This window comes from Halichoeres trimaculatus, unplaced genomic scaffold, assembly GCF_033239565.1.
Source record: "Halichoeres trimaculatus isolate MK-OKI-2021-1 unplaced genomic scaffold, fHalTri1.1 fHalTri1_scaffold_22, whole genome shotgun sequence".
NCBI lineage: Eukaryota > Metazoa > Chordata > Actinopteri > Labriformes > Labridae > Halichoeres > Halichoeres trimaculatus.
Genome location: NW_027437200.1, coordinates 8,339,766 through 8,366,972, shown reverse-complemented (window position 1 = coordinate 8,366,972; position 27,207 = coordinate 8,339,766). Strand labels below are relative to the sequence as shown.

General features: G+C 41.1%; 1 protein-coding gene across 1 annotated transcript in view; it reads right to left on the bottom strand.

Annotated features, from left to right (window-relative positions):
* adam19a (ADAM metallopeptidase domain 19a) overlaps positions 1-26,459 on the bottom strand; it is a 246,573-nt gene extending 220,114 nt beyond the window's left edge. The window contains exon 1 of the mRNA XM_074662083.1: positions 26,246-26,459. Within this exon, the coding sequence (XP_074518184.1) occupies positions 26,246-26,375 (130 nt within the window). The 5' untranslated portion in view covers positions 26,376-26,459. The remainder of the gene's footprint in view (positions 1-26,245) is intronic.
* Between the last annotated feature and the right edge of the window lie 748 nt (positions 26,460-27,207).

Genomic DNA, 27,207 nt, shown 5'->3' with positions numbered 1-27,207 from the left:
CTTGCAGGGAGGTAGCTCAGGACTTTGGCAAGAAGCAAACAATGGGTGAAGAAGTGGTGGCAGAGATACCAGAGTTGTGACTCCCTTGAGGACAAGCCCCCCTTAGTCCTAAGTTCGATGGCTAAGGACCTTGTCTGCAAGGCCAAGGGAAAGAGACACCAATCCTACCCCAGACTTAGTCAAAGATTGGGGAATATTTGGGAAGCAGTCCCTTGGAGTACTATCCATCATGTTCTGACTGATCGAGAAACAAATTCAGCCAAAACAAACTCCACCTTCTGAACAAGCTGAGTTTAGTGTCCTTTGCATGGCCTGGGGGGCCTTATGTCATGTTCAGGGGTGTCTTAGCTGCACGTTGTACCCTGGGGAACCATCATCATGCTAAGTATTATGTCAGGAATATTTTCAGAGTGCAGAATAGTGCAGAAATGGTCTTTGTGCAAGATGGTAGTCCTACACACACTCCTTGTTCAACTCAGCAGTGGTGTACTGAGAAGCTTCTTGGCTTTCTGCACGAAGTGAAATGGCCAACAAATTCCCCAGACCTAAACCCAACTGAGAGAGGGTAGGAGATCCTTAACAGTTGGGTCTCTCATAGCCCACCCCCTACCATCACCAAGCAGCTCTTTGCAAGGGCTGTACAGGAGTGGAGCAACGTTGAGCCTTCTGTTCTGGACAACTTGGTGTACACAACAATTAAGGTGTGTGTGTGTGAGTATGTCTTTTGTTTGTGTGTGTGTGTGTGTGTGTGTGTGTGTGTGTGTGTGTGTGTGTGTGTGTGTGTGTGTGTGTGTGTGTGTGTGTGTGTGTGTGTGTGGAGGGGGGGATAAATTGGCTTTTGAATAAACACATTCTATTCAATATTCACAATCTGAGCTGACTTTTCTGTCGTACACAAACTTTTTGGGACAAGTTGTAGAATTCAATTTACAGTGAATATTGTTATCGACTACATCAGCAAATCACTGCATCCATTTTCCAGCACAGCATTTATGTAGCTTAAACTTCACAAAATAACTCACTGATTGAGACGGCAGCTGGACCCAAACTCTTTCTTCTGTCAGGTAAAATCGCTGCCTTTGTCAGCAGAATCTGGAGCCTTTGCACAGAGCCATTTAAAGGCTGTTTGAGGCTTGAAAATGATCTCACTCTTTGGAAAAAGGTCTAACTCCTGTTCTTTGAGGCTGTCAAATGAGATTAAAGCAGTTTATATATAGTTTGGTATATTTTCAATGTTTTCCTAACTTGTGAGGTACTTTTCACCACTTAATGTCTTTAAAGAGTTTTGTGACAACTAATTAGAAGTCACAAACTAACAAACTCATGGATTTGCGCAGAAAGAAACAAGTGAAGGTGTAATCTCATTAATAAAGGCATAAATCATATATTCTACAAGTGCTACATTTTTTTATTGAAGCTGAGGTATATTCAGTCATCCTGTCCACATTCTGTCCTTGTTTCACTTTCTCTTTGTTTGGTCATCAAATGCTCCGTCCTCTGTCAGCGCTCAAACACACACACACACACACACACACACCTTATACTCTTCTCTTCTATTCTTTTATTCACTCTCCCTGTCTCTCCCTCCATCCCTCTCTCCGTCTGCCCCTCAGGGACTCTCAGGAACATCAAGAGAGAAATCCAGAGGCTTCGCGCTCTCACCCACCGCTCGCCCGGAGAGCTATCACCACGGGGTGCTGAGGGGAAAAACAATATGAGGCGTGATCTATATCAGACAGCTACTCCAGCAGGGGAGAGATGGAGGGAGAGACGCAGGGGGAGGGGGGGAGGAAAGGGAGGAATAATACACTACAAATGCTTTATCTTGCTGAGGAATGACTGTGTGGATTCACTTTGTAGACGGAGCAGAGGGAGGGCTCTCCAGGGAGAGGAAAACAGGCGGAGATAAAGGGGATGTTTGAGTGGAGGGGGCAATCAGCTGCTGCACATTATCACTATCAAACAGAGACTTTCTACACATTGATGTTTCTAATGACAGAAAATGAGATAAATCAGTCGGTCTTAAGAGTACGACTAATGTTAACAGATCCCAGAAGACGACGTCTGATTTTTCATTCAAACTTTAGAGTATATAGGTTATTGATGCTAGTGTGCTGAAGTTATATATGGCGTATTTTTTAAGTTGTTTCTTTTAATTATAAAATTGTAAATACCACTAAGTAATATCAATTTATTTTACAGCCAAACTTTTTAAAATGCTTCTCCATTGAGAAAGTTGGTTTACATTTCTTTTTCTGCATTTAGAGGGGCTGCAAGCTGAGCTCGTTGTCCTATAAATTCAAAATATTTAAAAATATTTTCAGACAAAAGCCATGACTTTAAATGTTCCGCTTAAAAAAGTGTAAGTGCCACAGTATTTTATGTTTCATCCTCTCAAAATTGAATAATATGGAGGGGTAAGTAACACATAAGGGGCTGCAAGCTGAGCTGCCAGACAGTCAAATTTTGATTCCAGAAATTCAAATGATGAGATAGTTTTTTATTCTACAGTAATAACTTAAAGTGTTTCAATAACAGCCAAAGACTGCTGACTGGTTTGCAGTAAACGTCAGGTGGGTCACCGAGCTGAGCTGCCAACACCACAATTAACTCAGTTTTGAAGGTTGAGGTTCTATAACTGCTCAAGACACATTTTCTGAGAGCAGACTCTCCACAGGGGCCAAACTTCAGCTCTGTCAAATTAATCTTTAGATTTCAACCAAATTTAAGAAAAAAAACAGTGCTGTATTAAAAGTCAGTGTTCCTGTCCTGCTCTGTAATTAACAGCACATAGTCAGAGGCTGTGAGACGAGCTGCTGCTAACCTCAACTCAGCACAGATTAAAGATAAAGATTCCTGCAGTGTTCATGGTTTACAGGTTTATAAGTCTGAGTTTAACCTCTCCAAACTAACAGACCTGGAAACCACTCTGTCACTTTGGCTTCAGGCTTTAGCTTGTTCCTCCACAAATCCAACACATTTGGTGATTGCGTCATATTTTAGACTGTAAATATCTAGACAGATTACTGATGGCCCAAATACACCAGATTCATCTCCGGTCTGGCTCCACTCCATCACAGCACCAAACCAATTAGCTTAATAGACATTTTGTCACCCTACACTGGATACGTGTCATTGTGGTCAGGCTGCGTCCCTGCTCCAGCAGGTTGCAGCAGACACACAACATCCTATTTTTGGTGGGAGTTGGAGCTGGGACCCATCAAATAACTATGGGGTAGCCCGGGCTGGACAGGAAGTTGTGCATAAAACCTCCTTCACTTTGAAGAAAATAAAAGTGTCAAAACCAGGTTGTATTTAGCTTGACTACAAAAACAAACTGACATGGGAAACACAGGAACTCCTGATTCCTGCAATTCCAGCTGTCTGACAGTCCTTTAACATGTCAGACTGAGCATGAAGTCAGTGTGAATTGACATATGCAGTCAACAGAGAGGAGCCAAACCAGAGACACATCTGGTGTGTTGGTGTGCAGACTGTTTCAATGGAAAGATATCAATTAGGTTAAACCAGCCTGCTCAGTGTGTTTACATGGCTGGTTCAACCTCTCCTTTCCTGGAGGTCACCAAAAGTGTGCCTCAAGGTTCAGTCTTAGGACTTATTTTATTCTCTATTTATATTAATAGCTTTTGTGTCAATATGTCGAATGCCTCATATCATATGCGGATGATTAGGGGTGGGTACCTTTTACATTTGAACGATACAGTACCGATGCCTGGTACCTGGCAATTGGTACCGGTACTCAACGGTACTGATTTTCGGTACTTTTTTGTGTTTATGTAGTAAAAATATCAATTTCTTTAAAAGTAAAACATGTTTTTCTTTAAATTTGACACATTTATTCCTTAATATATAACCTTACGGGTACAGTACCGATGCCCAGTACCTGGCAACTGGTATTGGTACTCAATGGTACCAATTTTTGGTACTTTTTTGTGTTTATGTAGTAAAAAAAATCGATTTCTTTGGAAATAAAACATTTACCCTTTATCAATTTGACACATTTATTCTTCAATATATAAACTTGCAATGTTGTGATTGTGTCCAGCATGGAAAATCACCCATTCTTCCACTCCCTCACAGTCACAAGTATGCATTTAGGTACCTAAACATGGTTGGTAACCGGTACTTTTGACAGAATTCGGTCAGTACCTATAAAAGTACCTCATTCGGAACCCATCCCTACGGATGATACTGTTTTTTATTGTTGTTTCACTTCAATTATCCAGGCTTTTGAGGCTCTTGGCCAGGTCAACAGGCCTACGAGCTGAGCTGCCATCCTAGTAGGATTTTTTTGGGAGCAGATTTCCTTTTGTTGGGAAAAAAAAACAAACACAAAAACTGGACAACTAAAGCTATTTGATTTGAATACAATCAGTTTCATATACTGTCGTCCCCCCCCCCCCCCCCCCCCCCCCATCCCACACACACACATACACACACACACACACACACACACACACACACACACACACACACACACACACGCACCCATCCCACACACACACACACACCCTACCCCCCAATATGAATATAACAAAAGCTTATCATAGGACAACAGGAGTGGCTGGAAGACAAGCTGCTTCAAATGACAGCTCAGCAAAGTTTTCACGACAAACTGTATAGAAACAAAAGACAAACAGATCATAAAATGAAACTAAAACATTCAGAGCTCCCTCTACTGACTGACCGCAGTACAAGTCATAAATTCCTCTTTCTATGTGTTGGCAGACGGGACACTGTTCAAACTTAAAAATCAAAATGCTACATTAATCTCAGTCAGACATGGCCTATGTATATGACATTGACTTTGAAACGTTTGCACAGCTGGGGGAGATGGAGACTCGTCTTACAGCTGATAAACAGTCTGTGGTTTTAGGTGAGGATGCCTCCAGTGTTTGTGGTTCACAGGATTTCAGTCCAGAGTGGAGTTACTCCCAAAGGTCTGCATCTCCTCAAAAACAAACCGGCCTGGTGATTAAACTCGCTAAAAACACTGAATAAATCAGTTTCTTGTTGATAAACAGTATTTCTCTGAGGCTTTTGTGGGGCTTTAGGGGCTGCAGGCGAAGATACCACTAACTTAAACATTTTCCCCTACCTTTTAGACATTTCAAGATTAAAATCTCAGCCAAAGGAAGTCAGATGAAAATGGGGTGAAACAAGGCAAAGACTGCAGACTGCTTGGCTCTTGACTTATTATTTCAGCTCTTTCAAAGGCTGAGGAATTGTTCCACAAACAGAAGAAAGTGTCCAGACTTTAGTGACATACATTTTATCATGGTCCTGCATCATAATTATTCTAGCAGCTCTAACCTAAAACTACCTCGGTCTGTCCTTGTGCAAACTCTGAGAGTAGACGCCAACTGGAACAACAGCTCAGCCTGTTTGCATTTCATTCTTTTCATATCATACGAGCTCAGTCCTGCTCAAGTTCTCCTGTTTCTCCTCTGCCTCCCCCGGGGCCTCCTGTCCGCTGAGGAGCTGCAGGAGATTCCAACAAGCATGCTTTCCCTGCATACAGCAGCAGATTGAATTCAAATACATTAATTTTCCTCTTTTTTAGAGCACTGCTGGGACTTTTTATGGAAACGGAGTAATGTTGGAAAGTTTGTTGGGACTGCAGCACAGAGATGAAGTTATATGAAGCGACAGGAAGGAGTTTTAAGCTCTAAGAAACTTGTTCACAGCTCCTGCAGAAGACACATCAAGCACAAAAAGTTGGCTTCCTCTCCACTGGACATTCTTATGCAGCCGACAGCCTCATTAAAAACAGAAATCCTGCACAGAGTAGCTCGTTTTTGTGATCTTTGTCTTCTGAAGCATGAGCGGAGGAGACTGCGAGAACAACAGCAGTCTCAGAAAGAGCCAATAACCCGACTCTCCTGTCAGATCCAATCAGAGAGCGTCCATGTCTCCGATAACTGCGTGCTGTAATACTCTATGTGTGACTTTATTTCTGTACAAATATTGAAATGAGATTTCTCTGAAGTTTGCCTTTTCTGGCGTGTGTGTCCAAGGAACACAGAACTTCAGAATCTGAATTATCATCATGAATAAAACATCATTGTGCAGAGGAGAATCGAAGGAGAAAGTGAGAACAGCAGAGACACTCAGATCATGATTTGAGGATTATTCGGCCTCATATCCGTCCAATAAGATCAACGTTAAGTGTGTGTGCTGATTAGGGTTTAAAATGATTATATTTGTCTTGATTTTGTAATTCTGTGGCATGGCTGACCCTCCTTCAGTGCAGGAAAGGCTGCAGAGCCAGGATATTAGGACTGCCACACTTCTCAATATGAGTCTTAATGAAGCAGAGGGACAAAGTATCAAATCTGTGTAGTGGCTCTTCTTTTTAGGAAGCAACAGCTCCCAACACCTTGACGTCAGGGTAAAGAGGGGGTGTTTTTTTTACATTCTTTATTCCATCCCTCTGGTGTGATTTGCAGCCAGATAAAAATTCCCCTTTTCCTCCAGTTTCTCTGCCAGGCCAATTGGACCAGTGCCCAGGGGCCTCTGACCACTAGGGTCCACCACACCCCACCGACTGTAGCCTCATTTTGTCTTTTTTTCCCTCCCTTTTCTCTTCTAAGTAAAATAACAGAAAGTGTGTCGCTGTCTGCGCCTGTGTGATTGATGGATGCTATAGCCTATTTGCTGCTTACAGAAGTACTGATGCAATGTTTGGTAAATCCTGTTTGCTGGTGTTCGTGATCATAGGCTTTAGTCTGTCTGTGTAATCCTGTATTAGCTACAGGTGTTTGACAACAACTTGTGCATGTTTCAAGGATAAGTTCGGTTTATACAGCTTTTACATTGTTTATAGAATGAAGTAGAAGAAAATACTCACCCAGAAGGTTTTCCTGATCCAAGCAGTGCTTCGGGAGATATTTAGATCCAAAATCGTGCAGCAGACGTCCGTATAATGGGATCCATCGGGGCATAGACAGCGCCGCTCCTAAAACAGCATTAATCATCCAAAACTCATGTTTTTCACCAATATTCCATCATGGTCCACTTCGGGTTAGTCCTCTGTTGCAGTCTGTGTCACTCCAGACATTGTTGTGTGGCTGTAATGAACTCCGAACTGACGATGACTTTGTTTACGCTTGCCCCTCCGCGCATGCACAGTACTCTCTGGAGAGCTGACTCCACTTTCTCCTTTCTTTGAGTGGACCATGATGGAATATTGGTGAAAAACATGAGTTTTGGATGATTAATGCAGTTTTAGGAGCTGCGCTGTCTATGACCCGATGGATCCCATTATACGGACGCCCACTGCACGATTTTGGATCTAAATATCTCCCGAAGCACTGCTTGGCTCAAGAAAGCCTTCTGGGTGGGTATTTTGTTCTACTTCATTCTATAAACAACGTAAAAGCTGTATGAACCGAACTTATCCTTTAAGGAGAAGTGAATTTTGGCCAGGAACCTCTGCCTTCTTAATCGAGCCTTGGTTTTACGTGCTGTCTCTTTAAGGCTCTCCACTCCACAAACCCCCTTCCCTCTGATTGGCCAGCCCTCTGGAGAAGGGTCAGAGGCATAAGTATGGGCAGACCTTAGTGTTTGAGGTACATCCCTTGAAAATCCTTACGTGATGGCTTCATCATTTTAGCAAGTCTCGTGCTGTTTTTAAAACAGAGCGTTTTGATCAGTTTACAGACAGGTTGAGAGATTTCTACAACATATGGACATGTAGAGGTTTGAAAATCTGCAAACCTTTAGTCTGAACATCCAGCATTGTTGTCCCATGTTTAAATAAGGGGAACCAGAACACTCCCTCTTTAAGAAATATAACAGGATCATAATCGTCCACCTTTGGATGTGAAGCCAACAGACTACTCAAAGGGAAAGAAAGACAACACAGGTAAAGGTGGCACAAAAGTTTCTCTGCGGAGCAGCAGCATCAACACCTTCTGAGCATGATTTCTGCTGCTGGGCTGATTGTGACAAACTAGAGATTCATTTTAATCTACAACAGTGTGAAATATAAAAACTAGACACTGAAGCAGGAACCCAGGATGAGCTTAAACTATTATTAAAAAGTTACTAGGCATTCATTTTCTCAAGGTTTTCTCTTCTGTCTCCTCTATAATTCTTAGGGTCACAAGATTAGCCAGCAGAAGTTTCTCACACTGCGAGTTAAAGTTACAGAACCAACACAAAGACACAACGTTGACTTTTACTCTGTTTTTAGTGCTTTTCTGCGAAATTTGAACTTTTTAAGACAGAGTTACTAGAAACTTCTAGAATAAAACAGACTTCTTCAACTTTGACTTTTTTAAAGGTTAAAACTTGTGAAGTAACTTTTGTTCTTCGGTTACTTTAACTTTCAAATAAGAAAATTGTTTTATTTAACTTCTAGATGGCAGTACTCTGAGTTTAGTTTCATTATTCTGACAGCCACTTTGTGGATATGGATTTTGTCGAGACATACTCTCATAGTATATCCACTTCTCATGATTTCATTACCAACAGTAAAAGCCCCATACAAATCAATAGTTCCCAGAATACATCACTTATTCTTTCAACATGTGTAAGTATCAGCTGCAGGAAAACACTGCTGTGCTGTCATTCTCCCCGAGCGCCGCTCACATTTAAATACAGAATGGCTTCTTAAATATTCCAGAGAGAGAAAGGTACTGACATTCATTCTCCGTTAGCAAAGTAAAAACACACTCTGTCTCTGTCGGGGTTTTATCATTAAAAATTCATGATAAAGTCTCAGGATGTTGTTCTCTTAATGTCTGTGTGTCACACAAAGTGAAACACAAGCACCAAAGGTTTTAGCCAGGAAAATGGATTACACTTCAACTTTGTTGGAAACTTAATAAACTTATATGGGAAAGCATCAGAAGAGTGGCGTGTGTTTGAGTCAGAACATAATGAGAAAACTTAAAAGGCAGACAGAAGAGAGATGGATGGAGTCTCAGACGCATGAATAAACTGGTCAGAAATAGCTGTTACTGATTGAGCGTGCAAAGAAAATTAAGCTACAAATGCAAAGATCTCTGCGGGGTGTTATGTTATCTTTACACCATGATGACAGCTACATTCTACTGAGGATGCACCAAACATAATAACCAAACACATTAATCTAAAAATATATTCTAGACATACCATAAACACATCTCATGTTTCAGGAACCTCATTATTTGATGCAAAATAATAGTCACTTTTACTCATTCTCTGTCTGACAGTCAATGAACCGTTCTGACCTTTAGCTCATCCTGATGTGACCTTTGTGTCACCTCTTTAAGTTAGCATGGTAGCATTTAAACCTGCTGAGTTCCACATTTAGAGCCAGATCTGTTGACTTAACTGTCATAAAATCTGACAGCCTAAGAGTAGTGAAGGATAGCTGTCCTGCAGCTACAGACAGAGCTTATAGAGTTTTGTCTGTTCCACTCGGAGGAAGTGTCTGGTTTGATGCATGATGCTAATATGCAAAACCATGATTAGCTAGAATTCTTTTTTTGCAACATAAGCTCCGTTTCAAACAGGTGGTTCAGTTCAGTTTGTCTCAACACAGAATGCGTATTACAGCATTTCCACTGACTAATCCCGGGGCAGATCCCCAAATAACCAAGATGAGCCATCCCACTTTTTGGCACCTTTCTGTAGGGGTGCCAGACTAAACCAATCCGATTGTGGAAGGTGGAGCAAAAACACTGCGGTCTGTTGATTGGCTGAAAGAATTGTCACTTACTGTGGGACAGCGGCTGTATTTCTCCTTGTGGCACACAGCGTTCTCTGAAGCAAAACTTGATTTTGCTTTGTAACAAAGAGCCAAATGCCAATCACAAAGAAGTAGAGCTGGAACAATTCCTCAAATTATTCGAGGTACTCGATTACAAAAATTACTCGAGTAATTTTCACCGCCTCGAGGAATCGTTTAATTTTAAAAAAGATCAAAGACTGGTATTTCAAATAGAGCTGAGGACCTATTAAGAGAGTTTTCAGACCCCTTAAGCTACCTCTTATACAAAATAGCAACTAGCAACAAATCTAGCTTCTTTTCTGGAGTTTGGAGACTAATGGGACATTCTACGAAACGGGTGCCATTTGGGTCCGCAACATTTGATGAGATGTACAAGGCACAAAAAATGTGTCAAAGTGTGTTTACAAATTTTGGAGCTACCAAAGCAAGTGCTCTTATTGACATGCTGTATCAGAAAATTCAATTTCTTAAAGAGAAAATTTTTCATTTGAAAAATAACTGCTCTTTCACTAAACAAAAATGTATTTTATCCGATTACTCGATTAATCGATGGGATTTTCAGTAGAATACTTGAATACTAAAATATTTGATAGCTGCAGCCCTACAATTGCTGGATATTTCCCAAATTTGCTCTTTGTTTACTGTCACGTTTTTCTTCTTTGTTGGATTTATTAGCAGGGAAAATTGCATTGAGCTGCTATGGCGTCACATTGTTATTTAACTGATGTGGCTACCGACATCTGGCTTACACGCTGCCTACCACGAAGGGGCACAGTGGGCTGTGGACACGCAAACAAGACCAGGCTTAACCGAGCCACTCGGTACCAAACTGTACTGATCTAAACCAGACTGCTTGGGGGAAACAGGGCTTTAAATCACATGTATTCAACCTCTGCATTAGGGATGAGTACCTTTCACATTTGAAATGATACGGTACCGATGCCCGGTACGTGGCAATTGGTATCAGTACTCAACGGTACCAATTTTCGGTACTTTTTTGTGTTTATGTGGTAAAAGATATAAATTTGTTTAATAATAAAACATATACATTTTTTCAATTTAACATATTTGTTCCTTAATATATAACCTTGTAATGCTGTGTTCATGTCCAGCATGTAAAATCACCTACTCTTCCACTCCCTCACAGTCACAAGGACGCATTTAGGTACCTAAACATGGTACCTTTTGATTTCACATGAATTGATACCCGGTACTTTTGACAGAATTCAGTCGGTACCCATAAAAGTACCTAATTCGGTGCCCAACCCTTCTCTGCATGCCAGTAAAACAAGGCTAAACTTTAGACATCTTCACAGCCATTCTCTCTATCAACTGGCCACCAGAATTCTTTTGAATGGCCAGTTGCTCGCAATCTACTCATATAGCCTGATGTTGACCTTCTTCAAAATGCAAATGTAACTAAGTGTAAAAACATTCTTTTTTTCAAGAAAAGAGAAGCCCTGATTAGAGTCATCCATCTCTTTTCAATCAGAAAATCAGCTGACAAAATGTAAGCTGTCCTCGGGTCTTCACTGATAACTTTCTAGATGCGTTGTCCCCCCCGAGACAAACTATAATTTTCTTTTTTGCATAATGCAAAAATTTGTGGCACAATAGCTCATTCAATCAGATCTGGATCATTAACTATTAATGTGAGAGTGCAGCAAAGTAAGACACTGATTCAGCCCAAACCAGAGGACACAGGGTTTAAAAAGACCCCTGGGTCCAGGAGACAGCTGCAGGCAGGAGGACCTGGCAGTGCTGAACCAGTGCTCTTCACATCACAGCCAAATCCTCCTATAAACAGCTTACTCTTACACGTCCTGTATCCTAAATCCCTGAAGACTTCATCTCTCCTCCTCTCTCCTCATCACTCCCTGTCTCAGTTCGAGCCTTCCTGAGCTCGTCCCGGTCTTAATGAGTCACTCAGTTCGAGTTTCCTCTCTCTCTGCCTTCGTTCTGCTGAAGTGGTGGGACGGATCAGTGAGAGCTCTCAGGGGGGGAAGTGGTTCCCTATCTATGCACTGATGATTGTTAGAGGCAGCGTTCACCTTCCCTCACACCTGGCAGACTTTCTGAGTGTGTGTCTGTGTGTGAGACGGAATAATAACCAGATCCAATGATACGCCGCAAACCATCCGCGCTCTTCCTGAAAAGCTGGAACATTTACATATAAATAAGTGTGGGTTTCACTCGTCTTTATCTGCGAGTGATTTGACACAGCAGTCATTCAAACGTGCTCTGAACACCTACTTTAGAAGCGCCGCTCCCGGTGTTACGAGAAATTAGGTTTCTCTTGTTGTGTGTTCTCACTTTGTATTCACGTCGACGAGGACGCTAACAAAAGCATTTTCAGCGGTTACGTGGAAAAAATGTTTCATAATCATTTCACTTGGCAAAGAATGACACACAAGCCCTGCCTCATGATGACTCAAGGTTACAATTTTTTATCTTTTTGTGCCCTCAATCATGTGTCAAATTATTTCACGTCATAAGACTCCAGGCTGCAGTGCCTCATTTTTTGTTCAAAAATGTCTCTCGGTCATTTCTCAGAAAACAATTCTCCAGATTAACAGAAGCGAGTGGTTTTTCATTCAAGAGTAGGATTTCTTGACAAAACACAAGGCCTCAGCTCTGATAACCCGGAGAAAACAACACTGCAGGATCCTCATTGGTCAAAAGAGCTGTCAATCATAATGTATTCCCATGGTTTAAACATGGATTTAAAGTAACAATGCTAAATGTTCCACATTGGATGAGGAACCTGTTTTTGAGCAAGCAGGCAGATTTAGTACCCATGTTGCAACCAGTCAGCAAGGGGTGCTCTGTGTTTTGGCTCTATTTTTTCAGTCCATAGACTACATGTAGAGTGGACAGCATGGCCACTTACCATTGTACGGTTTTGAAGCCAAATACCCCTGTCACAGGCGCTGCCACTGGTGGCTGTTGTGCAGCCATAGTCTGCGCAGTCAATCATCATTAAATGTGACATAAAACCTTGTTTTTAACCTCAAATAACTAATGGAAATGAAACTTTCCAGAAAAAAAGAGGACTTGAATACAAGGCAGCCAAATAATATCTCCAAATCAACACAACAATCAGATGTGAGAAACTTTTCTACAAGGTGTATTAATTTTTTAAAGTCTGACCACAGGCCATCAGGAATAGATGGGGAGATGGATTTTTTGACCAACTGCAGCCAGTCACCAGGGGGAGCAGTTTTTGTGGCAACCTCACTTTGAGCCGAGCAAGATGATGTACATTTTTTGTACAGTCTATGTTTCAGATCTACTTCATCTTTTTTTTTTTTTTTATGAAGTCTATGATTTTCTACCACTATGTTGCAGCGGTAGAGTCGCCACCTATTTTTCGGGAATTTGCAAAATATGTCAGGAGGTAGAGTCAAGAAGTGGTTAGACTCTTGAAAGAAAAATATAATTATTATTTTTGTCTCCACTCAGATTTTCCCAGAATCCCTCATCGTCTCTACTGGGCAGACTCTGGCTGCACAACTTCTACAATGGCTGCGCCTGTGACAGGGAATTTTGGCTTCAAAACTGCACATCGGTAAATGGCAGAGCCATGCTGTCTACTTTATGTACAGTCAATGATAGGGAATAAGAAAAAGTTCAGGTAGCTAAAACAGCTCAGTTAGCTTTGCTTTATGGATAATTTTATTTAAAGATCTCGTGGAAATTTCAAGAAAATTTGCGGACAACACGTCTGTAGGAACCTTTTATTTTTGCTGAAAAACTTTTACTGCTGAAAACTAAATTTCACTTAAATAAGTCAGCGTAAAATTTGTGCGCATGTTGGGGACGTTTATCAGTTTCAAAGTGATGGCTAAACTAAATGAGCGAATAAATTAGGGAGCAATTTAAGTGTTTGATCAGAGATTAATTTGGTTACGGACACAACTAATCTGGCCCTGCGATTGACTGGCGACCAGTTCAGGGTGTACCCCCGCCTCTCGCCCAATGACAGCTGAGATAGGCTCCAGCCACCCATGACCCTGAACAGGATAAGAGGTATAGAAAATGGATGGATGGATGGACATAACTAATCTGAGTTTTATGGCAACTGATAAAACATGAAACAGATTTCATTTGATTAAGACGTAAACAAGCCATGAATTTCCAGAACAATCAATTAATGGTTCTCACGTCACGTCCCATATTTTAAACAGCTGTTCTGTGACAGAATAAGTCAAGTAAGAGTCTCACCGTTGCTTCAGAGGTAACACAATCAAAAAATGGATGTTGGCTATGATATCAAATGGAGAAGCTTATATCCATTTAGTTTGTGTTGGAAAAGGCTGGGATTGTTTCCACTGAGCTACAGAACCACCAGCTGTCCGCCTGTCTGTGTGTGTTTGTGTGTTTGTTGTGTGTGTATACGTCTGTGCACAGAGAGAGAAAGCGGAGCATGCCTGTGCTCGTGGATAACTGACTCCAACATGTGACGCTACAGATTTGGATGCATGCAGCATTCCTCTAGGCTGAGCTGCACTTCAGTCATGTCGTGTTTGTATAGTCACAAGTGTGTTTCGTCCTTCAGGGCAGAGAGATATAATCAGAGCATTCATGTCTGCACGAGGGACGGAGGGATCACTTCAGCACCAGTTCAGCCTAAAGAGATGTTTTTTGCTCAGAGCTCATTCTGTGCCTTGTTTGAATATGAGCCGCTTTGATTTAAAGCTACATCAGGGATTTCAGGGAACAAAAAGGTTGTTCCACCGAGGAATTAACTGCCTGAGTCTTTGAGGGACAAACTTCTTTAGCTCAACACAAAAGAAAGTGTTTTGAACTTTACTTACAGGGCCTGAATGGCTGCACATTAAGGATTTCAGGAAAGAAAGAAATATGAGGTTTAAGGCTGGAACCAACCATGACTTGAATAGTTGACTAGTCATTAATTATCTCACTTATTTAGTGATCAGCTTTTAAATATAATGCCCTTATGTAAAAGTTAAAAAAAATGATGAAATTTCAATAAGTTGGAAATTTAAAACAAAGAAAATTCACAAAATTAAAAAAAAAATCAAATTAAGAAATGTGCAAAATTTTGAAATCTAATAAAAATGCAGAAATATCATACATTTGCAAAAAAAAAACCCTAGATAATGCAATTTCAAAATGTTGCTTCATTTCCGAAAAATGCATTTTCAGTACAAAATATTAAATTATGATTTTACTGAGTGTCTGTGCCGTTATCATTAATTCCCTTTGTAACAAAAAATAAATAAAATTCTTTATTTCAATAATATCTTTTAAAGCTACAAGGAGCCACTGCAAAGGAGTCAAAGAGCCGCATGAGGCTCCAGAGCCACAGGTTGAGGACCCCTGGATAAGACGGTTGAAGAGAGACTAGAAATATGGGGAGCAATGAGAAAGGGGGACAACACACAGTAAAAGGTTGCGGCCAGAAGTCAAACCAGCTACAAGGGGTCTGTAAGTTAGGCTAACGTCTGAACTTGAAAGGATGACAATGTTTAATTGATAAGCCAACCCAACACTCATATCCTGAGTTAAATTGAATCAACTTAAAAGCTATTCAGGACCTTCTTGGAAGAAGCAATAAAGCTGCTTTAAAAGTGTCTCACTCCTGCTTGCAGCTCAGTTGTCTGTTTTTGGAGGAGAGTCTTTTTCGTCAGATCATCATAAGAGGGGTTACACAGGCCACATGTTGTTAAAATCTGCACCATGCTCCATGCAGGCGAGCAGTCTGACAGCATTAACCTGTAACAGAAACTCAGCGCTGCGTGTCAGCCCCTCACCTACACACCGCAGACCTGTACAGCATAAACATAACACTTGGAAACTGAATAATGACTAAAAGGAGCCCACACAGCAGACCGGAGAGGACCTGTGCTGTGTTCCTGTGGGTGTTACCAATAAAAAAAACCACACAATCTGCTTAGATTTCAGACAAAATACGCTTCACGGGTGCAATCTCTCCGCTGGAAAACGAGCCGGTGTGAAAAGGTGAGCGAAGAGCTGTCGGAGAACGTGTAGCTAATGAATCTCAGCCTGTTTGGAGGTCGAACAGTTCGGCACGTCACTGCATCCACTGCCTCCGGAAATAACAGCCCACGCTTTCAAGAGCTCTCAAATCATTGCGTTCAGACTCCTCCGGGCTCCAGTACAGGACCTGCATCGCTACAGCATGTGCAGCACAGGCCCGGGGCAGCATCAGCGGCTGCTAAATGGGCCGTGTTGGAGGCAGATATTCCAGAGAAAAGTGCTGAACGAGGAGTACTTTGAAATCCCAGCTGGGAGGGGAGTTTGGAAAGCTTTTTAACCTTTTAATAACACGTCAAGATTGTAACAAACTGGAAAGTGGTTCAAAAAGTGCAAGTAGACGACTTGGAGGAACTGAGGGTGAGCTGCAGGGTGAGAACTGACAGAGACCTGGGCCCGTATGCACGTTCAGTCATTAAACAAACAGGACCATTAGTCCTAACGTTCTGTTATGGAACGGCTCGTTTGGCTGCAGCTTTGGCCACATACACGACTGCAAATAATCGACCAGTTAACTCAGGGGTCCCCAAACCTTTTCCCGTCAGGGCCAAACAACTTTTCCCCTTTCTGATGGGGGTCCAGGGTCAGTTTGTAAAAAAACATGTGACGATCACAGAGGTGTCCAAACGTAAATATTTATTGTTTCCCAGTAAGCCACGCAAAACCAAATATAAATAACCCTTTCTGGGATCTTGACAGGAAAAAAGTCAGAAAATAAATAATAACACCATTAATGAAATATATAACACTATTTATTAAATAAATTATAACTAAATAATCCTTTTCAGGTTTTCCACAGAGAAAAAGACCATGAAATATGAACTTTCTTGTAGACACCACTGTTTGCAGCTCTCTCTCATTAACTTCACTGTGAAAACCAGAAAACAAGCAGGCTAAGAATCCAAACTAAGTGATACAACACCTACCAGCACAATACATTTCACTACCAGTATGGTTGTATAACAGGATTTTTTTTTTTTTTTTTTAAGGGAAGGGTTTCAGATAGGGCACAAACTGCAGAAAGGTGGAATTGAAAGTTTCGTTTTATGCATGTGTAAGTCTCGATCATGTGACCAGACTGAAAAAAAAAAAAATCATAATTTGCCTCTGGTACTGTTCAGGAGGCCAGGCAAAATGTGGAGGCGGGCCGTATCCGGCCCCCAGGCCATAGTTTGGGGACCACTGAGTTAACTAATTACACCATGAAAAAGGCGCAGGTGCAGATTACGTCATAATCAAAGGGAACCTGCTGAAAAACCCCATCAAACAAACTCGAACTGCACATGTCTACCACTCATAAACTGTAATAAACCTGGTGAGCCGTGTGACTGAGAGAAGATCAAGAAAAGATTTTTCAGACGGAGAAATGGACATTTTATTACAAGTATACACAAACAAACAAAACCTCACCGGTTTGTCTCCCTTATCCCATCTGTTCACTGCAAGAATGCGTCTCCTAAATCACTGATACACGTTGCCACCTTTCAAAAGGATTGTCCACTGTTCGTCTCAAACTGTAACGTATCGTGCCGTGTCTGCCTTCAAACAGCAGAACGGGCGCTGTTATCCTGTCGATAGCGCCTGTAATGCTAGGGTATACCTCTATTAAAGCAAACGCTCTTTTGGGCCATTAACCTGGCTCATGCATACCAGTAATCAACTTTTTTTTCACCGTTGGCACTAACAGTCTGTTTTCCCCTGATGGCTTGTCATGCATATGGGCCCTGAACATTAACTCAACAAATCAATAAATCTTACAGCACATTATAATTTTCAGACTAACAGGCATCTGTCACTATTCTTTGAGTGTGAAAAGAAGAGTGACAGAAAAACCAGGTTGTAGGCTACAGACTGCCAACAGAAGCTCTACGCTGGACCTGAAATCCTCCGTTGTTTGCACTCAGCTTAAAACTAGAATCCACAATGCAATACTCCCTTGAGCGAATATAAATTGTCGTCTTCTGAGCTGAGTCTCTGAGGAGTGAGCCATCTTACATCCTTCCTTTCTCTGCTGACAGTCATGGATGCAAAACAAAGCCAGAAAACATCAGCTGAAGCAATGCCATCTCACCCTGAAACTTCTAAAGTTAAGAATGAGAAGAGCTGTCTGCAAATTTGTGAAGCAGACTTCACTGATCCTGGAGCAGCAGATAGTTCCTTTTTTTTCTGAAGCGAGGTTTTTGAGTAATTTAACATGACAAACACACAACAAACAACAAACCAAACTTTTTTGCCTGAAACCTTAAAACAGGGATGCTGGAAACAAGCTACCTCCTGCCAATGGGAGCACTGTTAGACCAAAACAACAAGGAACAAAAAAAGTCTCGAGAAGTGAAAAAAGTAAAAAAAAAAAAAAAACTGTCTTTGCCAAACTTCCAAAATCTAGCCTGCCTTGTGACTCGGAGAGAAAGTTGCGTTTATGTTTGTTAGCTGTAAAAGTCCATTACTGCTTGGTGACGCGCCTCTGCTAGCTCTGACTCAGTCAGAAGCTTTCACACTTCAGGATTAATCAAAAAACTGGTTACACGAGCCTCAGATCAGGCCATCGCTCCCAATCATTGAGTTGGCATTTTTAGAAAAGGAGACAGCAGAATGTCAAGGTTAATGTCATAATGGACGCACTTCCTCATCTAAAGTGTCAGTATGATTTGAACAAAGGACACGGTCACGTACTATACTTAAGCACACTTCAACCTTAAAAGTCCAGATCGTTTGGCCAGTGTGACCACAAGCGTGTCCTGCTTAAAGTGATACTCTGGGATGGAACAAGTTGGGTCCTATCACAAGGTTTAGGGCAGAAATTACCCCTACAACAGTGTTTTTGTGCAGCAGAAGCCCAGAGCGCTCGCACCAAACACCCCCTCCCTGCTCCTCTGCGGGTTTCCTCTGCACTCAGACGGGGCCAATTTTTACTTGACCAAAAACACAAATTAACGGAAAAATCTGTTATCGGTCTGCATTCACGCTTTATTTAGAGAATTTTCAGCGCGTTACTTTCACACAAATTATTATTTCACACCGCTAAATACGGCTCTAGTTCCCATCGTGTCTCTTCATCCTGGCAGACTACCTGCGTTTGTTTATATCTGGCATGCTGCGCGCGGACTGATACACTAAGCGGCGAGCGCCTCGTAGCCAGCTGTGGCTCTGCAGCGGAGGTAGCACCGTTTTACAACACGATGAGAACTAGAGCCTTATTTAGCTGTTTTTTTGTGTGAAAGTAACACAAAGTAAAGTCTCTAAATAAAGCGTGAATGCAGACCGATATCAGACTTTTTTGGTGGGAGTCCGTTTATTTGTGTTTTTGGTCAAGTAAAATATGTCCCCGTCTGAGTGCAGAGGAAACCGGCAGAGGAGCAGGGAGGGGGTCTTTGGTGCGTGCGCCCTGGGCTTCTGCACAAAAACACTGCTGTAGGGGTAATTTCTGCCCTAAACCTTGTGATAGGACCCAACTTGTTCCATCCCAGAGTATCACTTTAAGCACACTTAACTTCTCTGCTTTGGCACGCTTCAGAGAGGTGGGCTTCAGCACAGTTCACTTCATGCAGGAGCACAAGCACACAGACAGCGCGTATGATCCATGACGTATGATCGCCACGAGCGCAAATCTCGACGATCGTTTTGAATAATAGTGGGGGTGTCGGAGTGCTGTGTCAGACTGAAACGACTAAACATAAACCAAAGTCACTAAAGTTGTAGCAGTGCTCTCTGTGGCTCACTGTGCTGACCCTGATGAGGTCGTGTTTCGTGTAAACACACCCTTCACGATGTCATAGGCAAACCATGCGTAATCGTAATCGTACTTGAGTATGGCATGGCTTGAATGCCCAGTGTGACTGCGCCCTAAGCTTTGACAAACTTTAAAGGGGTTGTTATAGATATACTCTCTACTGACTACAACAGAAGAATGCTGCAAATGATGATAGGTTAGACATTGTAGCTGGGATGATTTGGCTTCACTTTTGCAGAACTGGCTGAGGTGCAGATGCATCATCCGTCTTTATAATTAAAAAAAAATCTATTACTAAACATCTTCAGATGATGACATCAGCTGTGATTTCAAGTAATGAAATCAGGACCATCACACTGGGGCCTTCAAGTTCCTCCTACTCTTAATAAACCATTGTGGGAGTTCAGCGTGACAGTAGATTGTAATATTCTTAAATCCTCACACTTTAATCTGAGACTGATTAAAGACGACACTTGCTATGAACTCTACTCAAACCTAAACTCCCCCCACATTTTTCCTCCTCCTGAGCCAAAGAAAACCACTCAAAGTGAATTTGAACTCCTGTCAGGTTTGTGAAGGTAAAACCTGCTGCCCACTAAGTTTTTACAGAGTCTCCCTGGAGGGCAGAAATACCAGTGTTGCAAGGATTTGCAGCAGTCAGCTACATCCATGAGCGAGTTATGGGCTGTTTCTCTGTGTGTTTGATGAAAACATAACACGCACAGGAAAAGGAGAGGAGTTTCTTGGGCAGATCTGCTCGATAAAACAAGGGAGGGAGAGATTTTAAAATGCTTGTATGTGGCTGTGCTAAATACTTGTTTCTGATTGTTCAAAACCCAAATCTTGCTCACTTTGCAGGGAATCTAATTTGCATAACTACCTGCTCACTATACACTACCCCTCTCTTTGAATCTTACCCTCCAAAAAACAAATAGTATATTAAGATAATTAAAGCAGTAAAATGTCTTCAATTCTCATCTCTCATCTCGTCATGATCTCAGCCTCTTCATTTACCCACACAGGGTGTTGAGAATTCAGCACACCAAGAGCAGATGTGTGAGTGTGGTCATTCACAGCAAAAGGAAACATAAAATGTTTTTATCTGTGAAAACCTTCAGCTATCACCTCAGCTGCTTATATTAAAAAGTTGTGCTCAGCAGGGCAGAAGGAGGGTGATATTGGAATAATACATATTTAATGCATTCTTACACTACACCCTCCTTTCCTATCATATTCATGCTGCAGCCATGCACTCTGGCATACATTTAAGAACAAATATACTAGAATTACAGGTTTGAATGTTACATATTTGTGCAGAACATTGTATGGTCAATACATTCACCAAGCAGTTCTTGATTTTTCTGGATAAACTTTACTTTACATCCAGGTTTAACTGAAAACTGTTGGAACTGTTGGAACTGTTGGAACTGTTGAAACATTTCTGATCTGGTCAGAAATGTTTGTTGTTCTGATGAAAATGAGCTGAAATGAAGAGTTCACAGCAGATGGATGATGTGATGCTCGGTGACTGAGGTTCTGCTGACGGCTGCACGTTTTTAATTGTAACAAATCCTCATTTTCCTGATGTCTGCATTGTTCTTTTGGAGAGTATTTTCATTTTGTTCACTGTAAAAATTCCAATCATCACTCTTTTGTTTGGAGGGACGCCTTTCTGCCACTAAAGCCAATCAGCCCAAGCATTAAAAATGAGCTTCAGTAGTTCAGTAAAAATGCTGATGTGAATTAGGGATGGAAAAAATGTTAGAAAAATTCATTTCAATACATAACATGATGATATAAGTGATCTACACATTCAAACCAGACGACCAGGAAATTGACATTCTCTGCCTGTCACCAGCTTAGTGTTGGACTCAGGGTTTAACTGCTTAAAGACAAGAAAGGCTTTGTTTACTACTGTACAGAAAAGATTCACAGTAAAGAAAGACTGAGTTATTTTTAACTTCTTTGGTTAAATTGACATAACTGATATTGCTGTAATATAATCATCTATTGTGTAGTAACTTGTGTAATTCTTTCCTTTTTGCAATTTCTTATCCACGCATTAGCAAGAAGTGTCTATGCTGTAGATACTTGTAATGGTTAATCTTTCATTCATTTTAATTTCTCCTTTTGACCTTTACAATCATTCAAATGTATTTTAACCTTTGAAGAATACATTCCTGTTTACCTGTTTCTTCTTGTGAGGTGCTGAAACAAAATAATTTCCATTTACATGAGGGATCAAAAAAGTATATTCTCTTTCAGGGGTCGCCAACCAAGTTTGGCTTCAGGCCATTTTTTTCTCACTAACTCAATGGCAGGCCAAAATTACATCTTTATCTGGTAAAACCTGACTTTCCTACAGAAAAAAATATAAATAAAAATTTAATCTGTACTATTATATCTTGTACAAAAGGAAAACTATAAATTGACTTAGCTATCCCCAGATGTCATCTTGATACTGTTATTATTTGGGTTGACTTTGCAGAGATAACCTTGTATGAGACATTAGCAAAAGACTGTGACCTAGGAAGACAAAATGTCACTCCCAAATGGGGATGGGTACCGAATTAGGTACTTTTATAGGTACTGACCGAATTCTGTCAAAAGTACCAGGTACCGGTTCATGTAAAACCAAAAGGTACCATGTTAAGGTACCTAAATGCATACTTGTGACTGTGAGGGAGTGGAAGGGTAGCCAATTTTCCATGCTGGACATGAACACAGCATTGCAAGGTTATTTAATTAAAAATAAATATGTGTAGTCAAAAAAATATATGTATTTTATTACTAAACAAATTGGTATTTTTTACCACTAAAAAGTACAGAAAATTGGTACCGCTGAGTACCAATACCGATTGCCAGGTACCGGGCATGGGTACTGTATCGTTTCAACTGTGTAAGGTACCCATCCCTACTCCCAAAGCAATGAAAAGAAAAGTCGACACTTGACAGCAAAGAAATCATGGTTTTTTTTCAATGCCATAGGGGCCTCTGTGTCTCTGTGTGACTAACTGTTTACAGTGAAACTGAGACTCTCCAGAAACACAGGAAATCCTTCAGTAGAAATGAGGAAACATAATTTCACTGGACTTTAATATGAACAACAGGCTGCTTCTTGAGTTGCTATTGAACTGCAGACAATTCAACTCAAATCTTTTTGCCTTAGAACAAGCTTTCTATTAAATCTGAGAAACAGGGATTTATTTTATCCATATTTTCACTTTTAGGGGGATTTTTTGCATCTAAACAAGTGAGGGTGAAGTAAAACTACTCAAATTTATTAAAGTTGCTCTCGTCTAATGATAAAACAAAAGCATAATCTCTGTATTTGCAATGAACACATTCTGCATGGTCCTCCAAAGTAACTTTCAGATTAACAAACACCAACATTTTTATCTGCCGTCCTGAGTATGACTCATGCATTATTCAGGATACAATCTCAGGCCCCTCAGAGAAAAATGAAAAACAGATTCCAGCCAGGATCAGCCGTACATACACATTTCCTAAGCAGCCCTGGGGACTGATACTGACTATGCTCCAGCTTCAGCGCTGACCTATGACCTTCTGCTGGTCTTCAGCAGGAGGCTGCAGTTACATTACATATGAAGAAAGTGTTACAGACACTGGCTGCTGCTTCACAGTAATGTATTATATGACAGGAGGGTTTCCTTCTGAATGACAAATTAACTCTAAACTGTTAATGAGATATTTTGCATCTTAAAGTGATACTCTGGGATGGAACAAGTTAGGTCCTATCACAAGGTTTAGGGCAGAAATGACCCCTACAGCAGTGTTTTTGTGCAGCAGAAGCCCAGAGCGCTCGCACCAAACACCCCCTCCCTGCTCCTCTGCCGGTTTCCTCTGCACTCAGACGGGACCATATTTTACTTGACCAAAAACGCAAATAAACGGACTCCCACCGAAAAAATCTGTTATCGGTCTGCATTCACGCTTTATTTAGAGAATTTTCAGCACGTTACTTTTAAACAAAAACACTGCTAAATAAGGCTCTAGTTCTCATCGTGTCGTAAAACGGCGCTACCTCCGCTGCAGAGCCACAGCTGGCTACGAGGTGCTCGCCGCTTAGTGTATCAGTCTGCGCACAAGGCGTGCCAAATATAAACAAACGCAGGTAGTCTGCCAGGACGAATCATGCAATAACAACGTAAAGATGAGTGATTATGAGAGTGAGGACGACCTGCCGTTCACTTTGAATAAAGCGTGAATGCAGACCGATACCAGATTTTTTGGGTGGGAGTCCGTTTATTTGTGTTTTTGGTCAAGTAAAAAATGGCCCCATCTGAGTGCAGAGGAAACCAACAGAGGAGCAGGGAGGGGGTGTCTGGTGTGAGCGCTCTGGGCTTCTGCACAAAAACACTGCTGTAGGGGTAATTTCTGCCCTAAACCTTGTGATAGGAACCAACTTGTTCCATCCCGGAGTATCACTTTAAGAGAAGAAAACACACATAACGGGTATCACAGTGTTTCTCAGATGTTATTTCACTTTAATTTTTTTTACAAAAATAGAGCAGATATGAGCTCAGGTCAACCCCATATGGCTGTCAGAAAAAGAGAGGTGACCTTTAGAGATAAAACCTCTGGCTCACATTGTGGCTAATTTTGCTGCAAAAATGAAAAAATCATACAGAGCTCTATGGGGCTCAAATCACCTCAGGAATAAGCCCCAAGTGGACACTCAAAGAACAGTAATTTTAAGCAGGGATATATTTTTACCACTAAACACAGTCCAACTCTAAGAGAAATAAGAAAGACAGTACTGTAACAACACTGACTACTACTGTTTAAAAAAAAAGTAAAAATAAAACATATTTTCCAGAGGAAATTTAGGTCCACAAACGCATTCTTGGTTTGAAACAACAGGCACAGATAGTTACGCAAAGCAATTGACAAGGTCAAAGAAAAGATCTCTGCAGGGATAGACTTCTTAAGAAAGATGAGACACAGATGTTTTGTTTTTGTTTGTTTTTTTCCACCAGATACAGCTCATACATCCAGCTCTGCAAGGCCACCAAACTCCATTGACAAAAACAGTTCACTTATGGCAAAGAACTCAGACGTTTCTGAGAGCCTCAAAAATAAAGATGTGCTTGTGCAAGTTTTAAAGTTTGAGGATTAAATTGTCCATTTGGTTCTAAAACTGCTCATATCAGAAAAACCTGACTGAATATGGCAGTGATGGACCAGTTTTTCACCAGGTGAGAATGCTTTTTTTTAAGTTTGGTGGCTCTGAAAAGAATGATTTAAAGTTGGTTTCTGGTTTAAAAGAAAGATTTTCCTCCTAAACGCAAAGTTCAATCTCTGCAGGTTTCTTTTCTGTAATGTTGTCATACATTCAGGGACAAAACCAAGAAATTTTAGTGGAAACACTTTGAATTATGTTGCAGCCAATGCAGCCTGTTACACTGCTGCAAGCTGCAATTTTACAGCCACAGACTGGACTGCTGTCAGAGCTGCAGAATGACGTCGTCTGACTCAACAAGAGTTCATTTTATCTTATATTTCCATCAGAACCTGAAGTGTTCTTGCACTTGAACTTTGTACAGAAAGACACACTCAAACTTGTGCTGTTGACAGCATTAACTCTGCACATCTCTTCTGAATGGAGGGTTTTGTTTGGGTCTCATTGCCTCGGAGTATTTCAGTCCACATGACCATGCAGCAGTGAGATGATGCATCTTCATACCAGAAACCCTCACACCAGCTGACCTTTATCTGCCTGACTGAGGAGAGCTCAGAGTACATTCAATTAAAAGTTCATTTCCTGTCATCTCACACACTGAGTGCTGCCAGAGCTGAAGCCAAGACAGGCCTGGAGGATTCAGGAATTCAAACATTGTTTTAGTTTCACCCAGAAAGTCCATAAAAAATTCTGTCTGTGACATAATTGGCTGAAATCTGGGTTACTCTACTGTACTGGTGTGCTCTTTCTAAACCCATGCCTTTTATGGACACAGCACAAAGAGGACGGGCTGATTCTGCAGTTAGACTGGGAAAAAATATCAAAACATCTATACTTAACTCAAAGAGTGGTGATAAATAAATACCGGGTGGGACTTTTTCAGTTTGTGATACAAAACTCAAGAAACTTTGATTTTAAATGCAGTAAAGCCTGAAACGCATCCAAAACTATACAATTTACATCTCCTCGAAAGAAACTGCATTTAAACGCACCAGAAAACATACTAACCCTCTCCGTCAGAGCATATGTAGCAATCTGCACATTTCGGCTTGATAACTACAACCAAACAGTGTGAACTCTCAGAGCTGTGTCACCTTATTTCCCCTCTCCCACCCAGTATGTATTATTTTATTACGGGAGTAAACCAGGCATCTGAGGAGGAAAGTAGTGATGTTATCACTGTTATTCGGTGTGTTTGGGTGTAGACCACAGCGATGTGAAGAATAAACTCACAATATTCAGGAAAGGTGTTTTAGTTTTAGTGTGCCATGTGTGTTTGCCTGATAAGCGACGCTGCTTAAAATTGCAGGATTTTTACACGGGGTTTGGTTTACGCAGCGCTCCTCTAGACAAAACGTTAATTACTGTGAGAAAAAAAGTTTCAGCTGCGTGATAACACAGTCTCTTCACTTCAATTACAACCTGTCTGAACTGACAACACTCTTAAACCTTGAATTCATGATGCATTTTCACGCTGCGCTTCCACACGCAACTGGTAGATGCCAAGAGCAGAAGTTTTACGTTGGAGCGGTTCGGCTCTTTTCTTTACCTTGTTCTCCGGAGTGTCCGCTGGCTCGGTCCACTTCGCTGTTCAGCAACAGAAAAAAGAGAAAAACGAGCAAACGTCCACATTTTGCCGGTGATATTTGGGCATTTTTCTGCCTGTGTTTACTGTACATCCCTGTGACCCTCGGTACCGCCGACCGTCCTCCCTTTCCTCGCCGTTGTTCAGCTGCCTCCCTCTCTGAGTCCTCCAACCGTCAAACACGAGCCAGTGCGATGCGCCACTTCCGGTATTAACTGTCAAAATAAAATACTGCTGCTCAGTATTATGGCAGTTATTCAGTGCATTCACAAAAAAAAAAAAAAAAACAAGGTGGGAGTTAGTTTCTGCCTCTTGAGACGAGTTAGTCATCCCAACGACGACCTGAAAATGCTCTACAGCAAAACAGCAAGATAGCCCATTAGAGACCAATAAGTTCATAATAAGACAAGGCTAAGCATGCTTTAGCTACAAAGCACTAAAAGCAACACCCCTGGACTGTTCAATACAGCAACTGTACTACCAGAGCTGGCACGACTGATAAATTAGCATTATTGCTCAAACTGTCGAAGTCAGTTCTTCCAAACAGCAGTTGTTTGTGGCGCCACAGATGGACATTTTCACATGGTACAGAGTTTAAAGGTTTAAAAAAGTATATATGGATATGATAAGGTATGCTGAGACCATCAGCATTCTTGTTTTTTCTTTGTTTGTTTCATATAACTATTGGAAATACTTGTTTTGGCCATAAAAAAAACTAAAAGTACTCAGATATCCAAGCTTTTTCCAGCAAGTTAATGCATCATATTTACAGGCTTGATAACAAGCAAGGGGGAAAAACAACAAATTTTACTCTATTTGACTGAATCTAATGTTAAATCTGTCTTAAACTGAGCACACTGAACTAAAAGTAAGAACTTAAAACATATTAAGAGAACTCTAAGTAGATCTGACCAAACTTCTGCATG